General features: G+C 37.5%; 2 protein-coding genes and 2 pseudogenes across 4 annotated transcripts; 2 read left to right on the top strand and 2 right to left on the bottom strand.

Moving 5' to 3' along the window:
- Positions 1–130: 130 nt before the first annotated feature.
- Positions 131–1,370, top strand: LOC137951875 (transcription termination factor MTEF1, chloroplastic-like; annotated as a pseudogene).
- Positions 1,280–5,632, bottom strand: LOC137951874 (sulfite exporter TauE/SafE family protein 3-like). 2 transcript variants are annotated; one of them, XM_068798839.1, is made up of 11 exons: positions 5,192–5,632; positions 4,931–5,090; positions 4,568–4,768; positions 4,050–4,114; positions 3,876–3,966; positions 3,136–3,302; positions 2,969–3,019; positions 2,186–2,407; positions 1,979–2,072; positions 1,753–1,893; positions 1,280–1,660 (listed from the first exon to the last, which is right to left on the bottom strand). In XM_068798839.1, exons 1-11 carry the CDS (start codon positions 5,390–5,392, stop codon positions 1,578–1,580), a joined length of 1,476 nt encoding a protein of 491 aa, XP_068654940.1. In that variant the 5' UTR covers positions 5,393–5,632; the 3' UTR covers positions 1,280–1,577. The 2 variants fall into 2 exon arrangements, with proteins under 2 accessions (XP_068654940.1, XP_068654941.1); XM_068798840.1 differs by having other exon boundaries at positions 3,927–3,966.
- A 5,945-nt stretch (positions 5,633–11,577) lies between these two features.
- Positions 11,578–11,755, bottom strand: LOC137952402 (U2 spliceosomal RNA; annotated as a pseudogene).
- A 1,351-nt stretch (positions 11,756–13,106) lies between these two features.
- Positions 13,107–15,200, top strand: LOC137951089 (deoxyuridine 5'-triphosphate nucleotidohydrolase-like). Of its 2 annotated transcripts, none has more exons than XM_068797666.1 (4): positions 13,107–13,263; positions 14,320–14,542; positions 14,641–14,732; positions 14,847–15,200. In XM_068797666.1, exons 1-4 carry the CDS (start codon positions 13,149–13,151, stop codon positions 15,089–15,091), a joined length of 675 nt encoding a protein of 224 aa, XP_068653767.1. In that variant the 5' UTR covers positions 13,107–13,148; the 3' UTR covers positions 15,092–15,200. The 2 variants fall into 2 exon arrangements, with proteins under 2 accessions (XP_068653767.1, XP_068653768.1); XM_068797667.1 differs by having other exon boundaries at positions 13,176–13,263; positions 14,330–14,542.
- Positions 15,201–15,255: the final 55 nt, after the last annotated feature.

Here is a 15,255-nt window from a genome sequence, read left to right as displayed (position 1 = left end):
AAGCAAAAAAACAATATTTTTAAAATAAGATTTTTTTATCACACGTGACGCGAAGACCTTGCACCAGTATCCGATTCTTTCGATTCTGGTTTCTTTGTCGAAGAGGAAAATGCCACTCCGATCTCTTCCTTCTCCAGCCAAATTCCTAAAATGACCTCTAATCTGCTTTCCTCTTCCCACCCTCCTCGTCTCCTCGGCTTTAAAATCTCTCATGGCCAAAACCTCCTCTACCTGAGAATTATGGGCATTATATCGACTGACCCCGCCAAGAAGCCCCCCTCCCCGGAATCTGGTAATCGATTCCTCTACGTCGTGAATTTCCTCAAAACAAAAGGATTATCTAAGACCCATTTTCCCCGTCTTTCCTTCCTCTGCCCCGGTAGATTCCACTCGGACACCGACGACATAGTCCGTCTTCACCTTCTTGTCTCAGGAGCTGGGCGCGTCACCAGAAGAGTCATGCGGGTTAATCTACCGGTGTCTGAAGATTCTTCTCAGCAGTGTGGAGTTGTGCCTGCGGCCTACGCTCCACTTCCTGAAGGAAGTGGGGGTGAAGAAGCTCAACTCCGCGAACACTCTCAATGCCCATCTCCTCAACACCCGCGTCGAGAAACTTGTGGAGAAGATATGGTTTTTGGAGAATCTGGGGTTTTCGGAGCAGGAATAGGCCACGGTTTGTGCACGACTGCCTGCCATTTTTGGTTACAGTATGGAGAACAATTTGACGCCCAAGTTTGAGTATTTGGTGATGGAGATGGAGCGGACTCTTGAGGAATTGAAAGCGTTTCCTCAGTACTTTGCTTTTAGCCTGAAGAAACGGATTGTTCCGAGACATTTGCACTTGAAGGCAAGGGGAGTAAAGGTTCAATTGGATAGAATGTTGGTTTGGAGTGATCAACGGTTCTGCGCAAAATGCAAGTGAGCAAGTTGTGATCATTAACTTTATCAATGTCAAGCATTTTCATTTACAATATCATAAGCATACCTGAGCTTAATTTTATGATAAGTGATAATAGGATTAGATCTTATGATATTGGAATCACAATGCAGCTAAATATTGATTATTTCCAAATGCAAACCAGTGCAAGAAACAGGAATTATGTACTGGCTGGAACAAGATCATACTGGACCATGAGATCCCACCATCTGGGTCCAAACTCTGTAATATTTATTGCATCAAAATTTGCAAGGTAGATTGTTTAAACTTTAGATCATTTGCCACACAGTGAACATGAGGTGAAGGTTGTTGCATTTCTGCTCTGCCTTTGTGGTTTGTTTTGAAGAACTGCAAAAAGGAAAGAAATAAAATAGGGCAATGATTACTGGATGAGATACTACTCACGGTAACCTCTGCCTGCTTAGACTACATTGAACTCTTTCATTTCCGTTTTGATTTGGAAAACCGATGTTCATAAGTTCTGTACAGAGAAAACTTCCTGTCCAGGATGGAAGCAAATTGCTGCAGGAAATCAACATACACTAAATAGACCTAATAATGTATCTAGATTCCCAAGTACTTGGAGCAAAACAAGTAGAAACTGAATGTCATTTACAAAGTGTGGCAAAAAGGAAGAGGGTTATGTTTTGGAACAGAGACTCTCGAATCCCATATGCTCCCTGTGTTCCACCTTCTCCACTATGTTTGCTATGCCTACCCCTCCTGCAACACAAGGCACTCATAGAATGAGCTCTTTTTCCACAAAAATTCTTTAAATGCTAACCTCATCTGAGACCAGTCACAAGAATGTTTACCTAAACTGATTGCACTAACAAATATGGTTAAAGCCAGGATAAAGATGATCAATGATGCCCGCCCAAGCAGGACCACAAGCTTCCTTACAATGTGCTGGCCAACTAGTGCTGCAATTGTGGCAATCATCATGAAATAGAAAGCTGCAGTCACAGGTAGTTTTCTTTTTTGAGAATGAGCTTTTGAGATTGTAAGCGAATATACAGCTAATAATGTATCGATATTCACCATATGGAATGGGGAAGCGATTCAAAAGGTAATTCTGCACAACTGACATGGATGCTGAGAATGTCATAGCAAAGGTTGAAGTTGCACTTGCAACCTGTAAAGAAAGAATGTTAGATATCTGGTTAAGGTCCAAACTTTTTGGTTATCAATCTCCTAGTATTTCTCATATTGAATTCCTATAATTTTGCAATCTGAAGGAAAGCAGACCTGAGGTGGAACTCCCAACTCAAGAAAAAGGGGTCCTAAAATGAAGCCTCCTCCAAGCCCGAGTAGACCTCCAACTATACCTGCCAATATTCCCAAGCAACAATATAGAAAAAGTTGATGCACTTTCCAGGTCATGTCTTGCTTTCCATCAGATACAATAGTCCTCTTTCCAGTGTATAAACAGATGCCTTCATAGAGAGTTACAGAAAGGGCAATTGGTACCTGAAAATCAGATGAACTTTAAAAGACAAGATGCTTGACCTCGGGTAGTAGAAAGTTCATGGCAGTTCACCAATGACATTAGTTGATGTTCAGAGCCTCATGAAAAATAGAGTTGCAGATCAGAGGCCCAGAGTCGAGGCTGAAAGAATCTTTTAGGATTGACAAGGCATGTGAGTTATATTCAGAGCCTTACAGGTAGTGATTTGTGATCATTAATTTCAACTTCCTGGAAGATTTTAAGAACTAAAAACCATTGACAGCAAAGTGTAGAGCAAATATACTATTCATTCTCAGAAAATCCAAATAGTTGCAGCATATCTTAATAAGAAACCATGAGAGGATCAATGACTCAGATAGATAGCTTGGTTTTCTGGAATAAAATGTCAAAATTCGAAATCATGAATCCAAGCAATCATTTTCCAACTCTGACCATGATCCTATTGCTTTTGAGATGGTTTTAACAGAAATGAGGTGAATATGATCTAATTAAATAGAGGAACTGTGTCTTTTGACATAGTTAGAATGTAAAAAAAGAAATTGTGTTATAGGTGGAAGTTATACCTGCAGCGAGTTCAGAATCCAGTACTCTATAGAGCAAGTTTTTGCATAAGTCTGTTTTTGTATCAAGGAAAGAAAAACTTGACTGGTTAGTTTCCAGACTGAGAAATCTCAAAATAGTTGAGAGTCTAAGAAGCTAATATATACGTTTACTGATAGAAACAGCTGACCTTAACTATCTGAATGGTGAGGAATGCTATCCAAACCAGTACAAGCAGCATAAGATCTCTCCAGTAAACATTTTCTATCAGTGAGACCTCTTCGTCTGATCTAAGCTTCTGTTGCCCATTAGAACTTGGACCACCAGGAAGTGGTTTGTATCCCAGTGTTGGACCATCTGAAGCCCAATGAAGTTCAGTTATTAGAATGATACTTTCTGTAATTTATCTCTCTTCCCAAGCTATGGATGTAACAGTTATGAATGGATGTAACATGAATATATGCTAGAAGTTCATGTTAAAACTGATGTTGGATATCATCCTTTGTGAAGACTTTGATTTTGAAGAGGAAACAGTTGTTCTGCCTCCATTTCCTCTTCAGATTTTACAAAAGGAAAACAAGTTCAGTCCATATCAGAACTTGACTGGCAGTTTAAGCTGTAGCATTACCGTGAAGTTGCAAAGATTGTTTATTTTCTGTATTATCACATTTTATAAAATCACTCTTATTGATATACAGTTTTAAATCGTGTAATAATTTAAATTTGCCAATTGTAATCTTCTTTCATGTTATTTTTAGTTTTTCTATCAAAGTTCAACGGCTTAGATTCTAAGAATGTAATCCTATCATTTTCAAAACCTTGTAGTGCCTAAGCTTATATTTTTCAACTTCAGAAAATTCTTGGCTGTTTTCTTAGCTAAATTCTGAAAGCCGGGTTTAATTTAAGAGTGCAGAGGAAATAGAAAGTCACCTTCATAAACTTCTTGTGGAAAGGGAGGGGTCTTGGGGCTTTCAAACTCACCATTCATTTTTCCATATGATTCCAACAGTTTGGCTGCTTCCTGCGATTCAAGAAAACAGTCATTTTACTTGATAAGTCCCTAACAGAAATAGGATCTTAACATATGTGAGGAAAGAACCTTGCCTTCTTCATTACTGTCTCTTTCTTCCATGTCTCTATACCCTTAAAGAATGCCTTAGTTGATGTACCTGCCACATTAATTACAGATTGTCAGTGAGACCCAGTTAATAGCATGGAGTTCTAACAATACCAAACAATAAGAGATTCTCATATTTAAGTTGATTAGTTGCTCTTGGATTTTGGTATTAGGGACTGTAAATTGATATGAAGTAAGCACCTAAATGCTAGAATTAGACCAAAAAGTAGATGAAACAGCAGAGGAAGGAAATGAAAACTGGACAGAAGTTGCAGAACTTAAAATAAGAGACAAGCTTCCAGTGGTGAGGAAAAGATGAAATTCCGTAATGCATCAATTACTAGCCTTTGGGTATAGACAAACATGCTTCTGTCGGGATGCTCAACAACGTAATGAGCTTCAAAAATGCTCTTGGCACGGCGTATAACCTAATTTCGTTGAAATATTCCAGGTAACACAGAAAGGAATTAACAGGAAAAAGTGCATAGTGATCTTGATGTAATACTCAGAAAGAGGACGATGAGAAGAACTGTGACCATCCAGTCGGCAAACATGACGTTGAAGGCTACTCCAATGCTGATGCCTAACATGAGCATGGGCTGAAACAGCAAGGCCAGATCATAATCTATGATGGGCAAGTCAAGCGTTGGGTGTCGAAGCCGTAAATTGTAATACACAGTTGAACCCGCAGCACCCATGATCATACCTGTAAGAGAAGAAGCCAGAAAAAGGAAAAAATGAACAAACTATCCTGATTCTTATTGTTCAAAGAACCAAAACACCATATGACCATCTAACCATGATAGTTTGCTTGACCAAACAGAAGGAAAAAAAATGTAACAGAAGATCCCGAGAGAGGGGTTCTTACATTTTGAGATAGCTGTTGAGGACTTTGGATCAAATCCTATGATCAAAGTAAGCATTGGGACGAAAATTCCACCACCACCAACTCCACCAATACTCCCAAAAGCTGCACCAAAGAAACAGATGATGGAACCCAATACGATCCTCCAACCAAATCTCATTTCCTGTCCATTGAAGCCAAATAAGACATAAGCTTGTTAAAAATAAATCTCAATTCCTGTCCATTCAAGCCAAAGGAAAATCAGAGAACTAGAATAAGACCAACCGGCCAAACATGGTGCCAAGAAGGGTCACGCTTAGACAAATTCCAAAGCTGCAGGATGAAATCTGCGAACCCATCTTCTTTCTGAACATTATTTCCACGATCCACGAACTTCAGCGGCCTCTCTGCTTCAGCCAGCTCCATAGCGAGAATGAGACTCCCACAAACCAACCCAATGACCACATTTCTCATAAAACCAGCCATGGCTGTGCACAGAGGAGACGATAGATTCGACGAATCCAAGGCTGCTCAACTCTGATGAGTTGCTTTTGCTTCCTCCCAGAAGAAAGTGGAGATTATGGGCGGGGGGGCTCCCCCTTTGGATGAGAAATAGAAAGAAGAAGACGGAGTCTGCACAAACTTCCCTCTCTTTTTCTTCTTTTCCTTGCACAAGCAAGTGGGAGACCGAAAATCCGAGCTGCTCCGCTTCCTATTTTTTCTACCTATCATACCATACGCTAAGCAGACACCTTTACTCGCTTTTAAATATCTCTCTTCCACTAAACGTACGAGCACTGTACAACTGTTCTTAGTTACCTGTTTCACCGACCAATAGGATCGTTTGAAAAAGGAAATGCCCCGAAAAAGCATCTTCGTTCTCTTCCCACTGCGAATGGATTAATGGGTTCTTCTCTCCAGTTATCCAGAAATCCGAATTTCACCTTCTTACAGTCATACCCATTTGAAATTCGGACAACAATGTCGACTCATCGTCATACCCTAGAGCTAACTCACCCGCCCTCAATCCGCTACATTCTTTTCTTTTGGTTGGGTTCGGTTTCTTTCACTTTCACTCAACTCGGCTTCAATTTGTTTTTTTTAAAGCAAACAAAAGAAAACCACGGTGTTCAGTAAGAAGTAAGAACCAGAGAAAAGGCCATTAAAGGTAGGGGTGGCTTTGAACCGAGTCGGCTTGCGAGTGGCTCGAGTTCGGCTTGGTACCAGCTCGGTTCGATTGGGTATTTATCGAGCTCGACCCAGGTTCGAGCACCGAAATCGGCTCGTTTACCTTAACGAGCCGAGCTCGACCGTAGCCAGGTTCGGTTCGTCGGCTCGCGAGCCAGCTCGAGGTGAGTCTGATCGGTATCGGGTCGGGAGCGGGGGAGCAAGATCGAGAGCCAGGGGGGAAAATTTTTTCCTCCCCTCGTCACTGTCGAGCCCCTCCCGTCGGCTGTTGTCGCCGCCTCTACCACTATTGCAGCTTTTCGCCGGCCGTCTCTATCGCTGTCGCAGCTGCTCGCCAGCCGCCTTTGTGGCCGTCCGTTCGATTTCTTCCTCTCCTCGTTGTCGCCTCTGTTTCAGTCACCGCCGCCTCCGTCTCAGCCGTCATCCCCGACGACAGGTCCTGCCCGGCACCGTAACCCCCTTCCCTCCACGTCGTCTCGGAGGAATCCCAGAACCTAAGTTCAAGGGAGAAATTAGGGGAGAGATAATCTCCCCCCTCCCCCACGCGAAGATGATTTCACACGTGCGAGATCATAAAGTAAAAAAAAAAACAAAACTTTTTCCACTAGAAAAAATTTTAAAATTTTTTTATAGAAATAAGATTCTATAAACTATTAGTGTCTCATGTTTTTTTAAACATTTTTCTAATCGAATTTTTTTATTAAAAATCATAAAATTTTCTAAGTAAGATTTTCGTACCAAGACGGGGTAAAAAACTGTATAAACAAATTTTGAATAAGTATTTAACAGTTGATGCTGTAATACTTTTAGCATGAAGTAATTTTCATTATAATTTTGTGTTTGATATTTTATTTAATTAAAAATTTATCGATAAGTATAATAATATATTAGATTGATTATTAATTTTTATTTATTTCCCTATAATAGATAATAAAAGGTCCATTTAACTTTCCTAACTAAATTTTAAAATATTTCTTGTAATTTTCTAATAAGTCACTAATAGTAATAAGATTTTATTTAAAGGTTTTTTGGAGAATATGTATCATAGGAAAAATATTTTTAGTTTTTCCTAAAATATAAATTTTCATCTAGGGGGATTCAAAAATTACAAAACAAGCTAGACAACAATTGGAGTAAAAAAGATTAATATTGGTGTATTTTAATCCATTATTGAAATTCAATCATGAGCCTCCCCTATCATTATATTTTTTTTAAAATGTATGCATAATTTTATATATAATTTATTCAAAGCCACCCCTAAGGGCGATATAATAAACAAGGAAAAAAAAACTCTTTGTCCCTTCCTCATGGCTCTTAAAGAAATTAAAAAGATATTTTAGTAGAAATACGTTTCTAGAGACTATTAGTGGTTTTTTCAATAAATGTTGAAAAAACATTTTTAGTAGAAATATAGGGACCATTAGTGCATCATGTTTTTTCAAAATATTTTTCTAATTATAAATTCTTTTTAAAAAATCGTATAATTTTCTAAGTAAGATTTTCTTGCCAAGATAGGTTAGAAAACCACATAGAAAAATTTTGAATAAGTATTTGACAGTTGATGATATAATACTTTGAGCATGAGGCAATTTTCATAGCAATTTTGTGTTTGACATTTTATGTGATTAAAAATTTATCGATAAGTATAATAATATATTAGATTAATTATTAATTTTTATTTATTTCCTTAGAAAGGCAATAAGATGTCCATTTAACTTTCTTAAGAAAAATTTAAAATATTTCTTGTAATTTTCTAGTAAGTCTCTAATAGTGATAGGATTTTATTTAAAGGATTTATAGTTTTATTTGGGTGATTGTAAATTGATAGTGATATTTCATTTAATTTTATTGTGTTTGATTATTGTATGAAGTTTATTTATAATGTTATGTAGTGTATGGAGTGTTTAGACTATTTTATGGAGTGTATAAATAATTTCATGGAGTGTTTATGGAATGTATAAACAATTTTATGGAGTGTTTATGAAGTGTTTATGCAGATATTATGTATATTTTAAGTAGAAGTCATGCCGAATTTTATACAAATATTATATATATAGATTATGCTAAATTTTAAGTAAAGGTTATACCCAATCTTATACACGTATTATATATATATAAGTTATGTCCAATTTTTCGTAAAATATATGCATAATTTTATATATATTTTATTCAATATATATTTTTTAAAAAATTTTAAATATATGTTGAAGCTCGAGATAACAATTTTAGGCTCGAGACGAGGCTCGGCTCCCAACTCAGGTCACAGCAAAGCTCGATGCTACCCTAAAGTCATCATTTAAAGGTAAGGAAGCTCCCGCACTTTCTGAAAAATATTCGCCCTTCACGACGTCTGGTGGTTTTTCATCTGGAATCTTGCACGCCTGGACTCCGCCTGAGGGAGAGATCCCTGATCCCACAACTGCTAAATAAACATTAAACTATCTTCTTCTTATTAAATTGATCTTCCGTGGTCAAGATGGAGGAGTATCGCAGTAGGTAATCTATTAAAAATTCCTGGAAATTTTCGAAACTGGTCTGAAAATCTCGGAAAAAACGGGGACTCGCGTGGATCCATGGATTGCATTGGTCTCCTTTTACTTAAAAATTTTGTTGATTTGGATTAGAAATTCATGTTGCAACGCATGCATTAAAATTATAAGATTAGATAAGAAATTTGAACGTAAAAAAATCCATCTCCGTGAGATTCTTTCGTTCACGACAAGATTAGACGTGAGGTGACGCGCTGACTGCCACTTCTGGGCCCCGAAAACTTAAAGACTTGCACACTGGATCACCGGTTGCTGAACCGGAACTGACTAGACCTGCCGACCAACCTGAGGCCCTTATTTACATATATACCTAATTTTTATGTATCAGATTTTTGAGGTCTCTTATATGTGTGTCGGAAGTCCGATTCCGGCGACCCAACTTATCAGTAAGCTGGAAATATTCGCAAATTGCAGAACTTGAGAACACACTAACTCGTAAGAATTTTTTTAATGGCAGTAACGAGATTTCATCTCTGTTCACGTGAATCATGATTCGGTTGGATTGTATATTTTAATAGAGATTTGGTTGTCTATTTCTTAGTCGATCTTCCATGACCATGGCTGTCTCATGATTGGGAGACAGCTTGGTTTAAATAGACGGTACCGGAAGCAGACGCTCATCGTGTACAAATGTGGGAAGACAGAGAGAGAGAGAGATTGAGACGGTCATCGTGTAAAATGTGGGAAGACAGAGAGAGAGAGAGAGATTGAGACGGTCATCGTGTAAAATGTGGGAAGACAGAGAGAGAGATTCGGACGAAGCAGCGGAGTGACAGCATCTTCTGTTGCGCTTCAGCAAGTCTCACATGAATCCTTCGATGATGATGTCTGCAACTGATCACGTTTTCAACTGTTATTAAGTTTTCCACGACGCTTCCCGGGACGAGAAGACGATGATACCCATTGACGATGCAATGACCAAGGTGAAGGAGATGATGGTTATAGCAGTGAAGTGAGCGATTGCTGTCGTACGATCGAGAGATTTAAAGCTGGTTGACTCTGGCAGAAGCTTCAGGGACGTTCCCGCTCTACCCACATTCCTTTTTCACAATAAGAACAAACTCTTTTGCGAAAAACTGTTAATCCATCATCATGATGGGTCATATCTTATGGGTTTGGACGTATCTCCCAATACCCTCCCTCAAAGGGATAAGAGAACACCACCATGAATTCCTGGTTTACTGTAAATAGTGTATAGGATTTTTTTTATAAAATGACAATACTCCATATTTTCGAATACTCTCCCTCACGCACAGGTCGTCTCTTCCATAAGCCCAATTGGCATAAGATTAGTGAGAGTAAAATCATTCAAAACCGTATAATATTGCTTCATATTCCAGTCATAACCCATGCTGGATATAAGGCATACTTCTATCTTTTGTAGGTAGTGGGTCTATACGCAGTGCTAAGAAGTGTAATAAAACTCTTTAATCACCGTGACCCAACCCTGGACACCGACTCTCAAGTGGTAGGAGTAACAAATGCCAATTAAGGGGGTAACGGGTAATTTACCCAGAAGATAATATTCTAAGGCCACATTGGTTTTCATCATCCATCTGAATAGCCAATGTGATAAAAAAATCAGCAACTGATAAGTCTTTCAATAATAATATCTTATCCAAAGAGAAACAATAACTTAGTTGAAATGGGTATAGGCTTATATATCACGAACCAAAATAATAAAAATCCTTGTAAAATGACCCATGAAATAATTTGATGTGAGTATCTACAACAAATAATATATTGACCAAGGAATATATTGCGAATACCCCAAAATAATAATCCAATCGGAGAAATAGAATCGAGTCGAGCTGAGTTAGGTATCACCCATAATTACCACAATTATTATTACGAGTCAGGATTCTTGGTCTTCAATTTTCTTTGCTGTAAAAACTTTTTCTTAAATGCAAAAACTTCATCTTTTGTGCACCCCTTTTCTTGAATATTTTTGTCACATTAAAATTACCACAACATATAAAACACCTATTTATTGTACTTCTACTTTTCCCCTTCAAGTTGGGAGGTAATGGCAGTGATCACAGCTTGAACCAAATAACTTATATATAATAATAAACTTCTCCATCATGGTGTCCCAACTTGGGCACTGACTCTCAAAGGTAGAAATGGGTGATAAGTGGGTAATGCTTGTCATTCACAAGACTTTAATAAAAGACCCACGGGTACATATAAAAAAACCTCAATGGACGTAAAGCACCTATTTATATAAAGGTAAACCAACTGAAGCAACAAACAAGAGATTGGCCCAAAGGGGTGAGAGCCAAATAAAGGATGGTAGGAGAAAAACAATCGACAAAAAGGGGTAAGTGAGATATTTTCCTAATACTGTTGATCTATAACAGCAACTCAAAATATGACGAAAAAATTCGGCTTAAATTCGGATTTTTCAATTCAATAGGATATCAACATCACCTTTGATTCTTTCAATGCGAATATATCCATAAATAAATATCAGATTGACATGAAATTTTCTCCTTTTGAAACTAGACTTAAAATACCTTTCATCTAAGTATAACATCTCTTAATAAAATATAACTATTTCGAGATAAATAATCTGATAAATTTCGGTTTCTATAATCTAGCTTAATTAAGTAATCTTTTTTCTTTTCCTAGTATGACCATTGACTATTCCAAGATCAATATCTCCATATAAAAAACTCAAATCGAGAATTGGTTGAATAGGTAAGAAAATAGATTTACATATATTTCTTTTGATATAAAATTCTCCATATAAAATCTCGTTATTGTTAGCATAAAATAGCTAAAAAACTGAAGCCTTCTGTTGTTGCTCCGATTGCCAAAATTCGTTTTTCGTTGAAAAATAAACTCGAATATCTTTCCGTCAATATATAATATGTAATATAAAAAACTTAGTATATAGTTAAAAACGCAAAAAAAAAACAGGTATATGGAAAAAGAGGAGAATCTCTAAGTAGATAATTTTAATTTGATATGGTAGGGGTACACCAGCTATGAACCCTTCCCCAAAAAAAAATGTTCTAATATCATGTGGGGCGATGGCCCACGTATCATATATTAAACTGATAAAAATAGATACTACACTTGATCTTAACCAAAAGGCCGAGAAAAGTATGATCTAACCCATGCCTTCCAGCCAATTTTATATCTTGACTTTACCCTCTTCTCCCCTTTGTTTTCATATGTTGTAACTAAATGCCTATTAGGTCGGGATATCCTTTTGATACTATCGCGGAGGATGGGCTAAACCCACCATTATAATGAGTTCAATCCAAGATCCACTAGTGGAGATGAAACGAAGAAAAAGAATAACCCTAACGTCAACAGTGGAACACCAACGCCCGATTCATGTTGATGAATTAGATGAATTCGAAGATAATACCTATGGTTTAATTTCGGGATTTCGGAATTCCGCAGTATATTGCGAATGAACCGGATGAAGTGAGTGGGACGAGTCGAGCCATGCCCTAAAAAAAAAAATTATGTCTCTCCCGCTTGCTTACCTCTCTCTTTTTCCTTCTTCCTTCGTCTCTTCGACCTCCATCTCCCTTCTCTCTCTCGACCTCCCTTTCCCTTATTCCTCTTGTTGTGAACGTCCTCTTGGCCTCTCTCTTTTCTCACTCTTGGCCTCCCTCTCTTCTCCTTTTCGGCTTCTATCACAGAGCCTCTGTCGCATAACCTGTGTCACAGAGCATCCAATCGGAGTGTCTTTATTGTACCATCAGAGCGTCACCTTCGTCACCGTTGCCTGCTGACCCACCGTTGTCTTCCTGGAATTATTAACGTCGTGAGGAAAACGACGCTATTGATTTAATTTTTCCTAAGTTAGGAAAAATTAAACTAGTGTTATTTATTCATTATATTTATTTTAAATTATTATATTATATTAATGATTTAATAATGGTAATTTAAATTTGTTAAATCAAGCATTTGATCAATTATTTTGGTTTAATTAACCTATTTTTATAATAAATAAAACCAATTGTTTTAAATTTAATAAAAATATCATTAATTAATAATCCATAAAAATATTAACATTTGATCAATTCTTTTTGTTTAATCATTCCTTTTTATGTTAAAGTATATTTTATGTTATTAATAATTTAATAAATTAATTTATTATATTTATTTATTATAATTAATCTTGTACACAATTAATTGGCTCACATAATTACTATATTAATATACAATAAATTGTAATGATTAAATAATATAATATATAATTTATTTAATTAATATATTTTAATTATATATTAATTTATTTTTTAGTATAGTAATCATATTTTTTTTACCTAATTTGGGTTTAATATATTTTCTTTAAGTATATTATTACAAGTTAATGGTTCGCACTCACAACAAATTTGAAATTTAAAGTTCAAAATTTTGGCGCTAGCATTTTCACACCTCCGTTTACTCCCGAGAGTGGGTTCAGAAATTTGAAGTTCAAAATTTTGGCGCCAGCATTTTCACACCTCCATTTACTCCTGAGAGAGGTGTTCAGTTTCGCCATGAGAGAGGTCGGATTTCAGCTCACACGATACCTTAAGAGCTCCACCTGTTCATCTACTCTGCTCATTTCAAAGTTTCCGGCGACCATTAACCGCCGTTTTCAGCAAAACAGAGGTAAGGGTTTCCTTCTTTGTTACTCTTTCTTTTCCTTCTTTTCCGTGTATTTGTGGTAGCGCTTGGGGCATAGACTGGCTTTGTAGCAGCGTTTCCATAGTGGGCACAATGGAACGCTGCTTCATAGATTCTAATGGCGGTCCGAAGGTTATTAGTGTGGATTGGATGTCTTACTTGCCTTCAGTCCGAAGGTTCTCCATGGAAAGAGCCGGATGAGGAAGAGATCGCTAAAAGGGACCGCTCAAGCCATTAAAAGCTGAGGGGAAACGTTTTTTTCTCCCTCTTTCAGAATAATTCTTTTGTACCCTCACCTTCCCCGTCATCGTGTGAATGCTGGAAGCCACGTCGTGTGAGATTTTCTGTTTTGTAGGTCTACGATGTATTCGATGAAATTAGAGTTCCAAAAATTATCTTTATATATGAGAAGAAATTTAAACAAATGTTAGAGGGACGGGAATAAATTGTTTATGAATTACACCGTTCGTGGTTGATATCTGAATAACAAAGCGAAGGGGTGGGGAAGCTTGCATTCGATGGTGTTACTTAATGCTGCCTGTAGAGGATTCTTTTTCTCTATTTGGATTTTTGGTCTTGTTCTTTTCTAGTGTTTCTCTGGTTTCTATTTTCTCGGTTGTGAATCACGAGAAAGAAGTATTTGCTGAATCACTGATATTGTTAGTGAAGGACCGTAACAGGGGAGACCTCATGGGAGGAAATCTGTATTCTGTACATATCAATGCGCTTGAGATATGGAGTTTATTACATTTTGTAGCTATTTCAATAAATTGTTTCTGTAAACCATTATTTTCACCAGTGGGTGTTCAAGATATCAAATGTTGCCCATGCTTAATTAGTTTTTTTTGAATCACTTGCTGATATTTAGTTGAATCTAGCACTTTTTATAGGCTAACTGTGTGAATTCCTCAAATTGCCAATGCCTGGCTTATTTTGATTCCTTGACACTAACAATAGTCTAAATTCTATCGAATGCTTTTGACAAAAGATTTTGACTGCCAGTTTTTCACTTTCATTGACATGAATCTCACTGCTACTCAGTCAAATTCAGAATGGCCATTGAGAACATCCAGACAAACCCCGAGAACACCGAGACGAGCCCTGAAATCCAAGAGCCCTTGCTCAAGGTTCGGAAGGTCAACCAGAACGGAGTGTCTCATAAACCTGCAAGCGCATTACCTCTTCTGAAGGTGAAAAAGCTCTCAGAGAGTGCCATTCTGCCATCAAGGGGCTCCGCTCTTGCTGCAGGATATGACCTCTCCAGGTAATCTTCATTTTACATCTGTTAGACTTTTGTTCTACCCTTTTAATAACTTCCAGAACTTCTTGACTGAAGTTGGTTCTGTTGGCTCTACTTTTCAGTGCAAAAGAGACCAAGGTTCCTGCTCGGGGAAAAGCCCTTGTTCCCACTGATTTAAGCATTGCCATACCTGAAGGAACTTACGCTCGTATAGGTACAACGATTTGTTATGAATTGTTATTCATTCCAAGTAGTAGCTGTTTTCTTTACTTTGCGGAGGTGCTTCTTGATAATCGGAAATGATCAGATTTTTTTTGTTTTTTTGCAGCTCCCCGATCGGGATTGGCATGGAAGCATTCCATTGATGTGGGCGCTGGCGTGATTGATGCCGACTACAGAGGCCCTGTTGGTGTTATTCTGTTCAACCATTCCGATACTGATTTTGAAGTGAAACCTGGTGACCGTATTGCGCAGCTCATTGTCGAGAAGATAATGACACCTGAAATTTCAGAGGTCCAAGACTTGGATTCTACCGTTAGAGGCACCGGAGGGTTTGGATCTACAGGTGTGTGAGGGCATTTGCGAAGAGCTATTTTTTTTGACTGGGTACAATCTGTATCCATAACAGACACGATGGCGATCATTTATCAAGTCTCCTTTTGGTTTAGATTACTTGTTAAAATGGGTATCTTTTAGTCTGTTTTTTATTTTGAATTAGGAGCTAGTTGGTGTGCTGA

This window comes from Aristolochia californica, unplaced genomic scaffold (genome assembly GCF_029961685.1).
Source record: "Aristolochia californica isolate CCGP_79_NKW_82.1479 unplaced genomic scaffold, dmAriCali1.0.hap1 SCAF_15, whole genome shotgun sequence".
Taxonomy (NCBI): domain Eukaryota; kingdom Viridiplantae; phylum Streptophyta; class Magnoliopsida; order Piperales; family Aristolochiaceae; genus Aristolochia; species Aristolochia californica.
The sequence above is the reverse complement of the archived record's forward strand: the minus strand, read 5'-3'. Positions and strand labels throughout refer to the sequence as shown.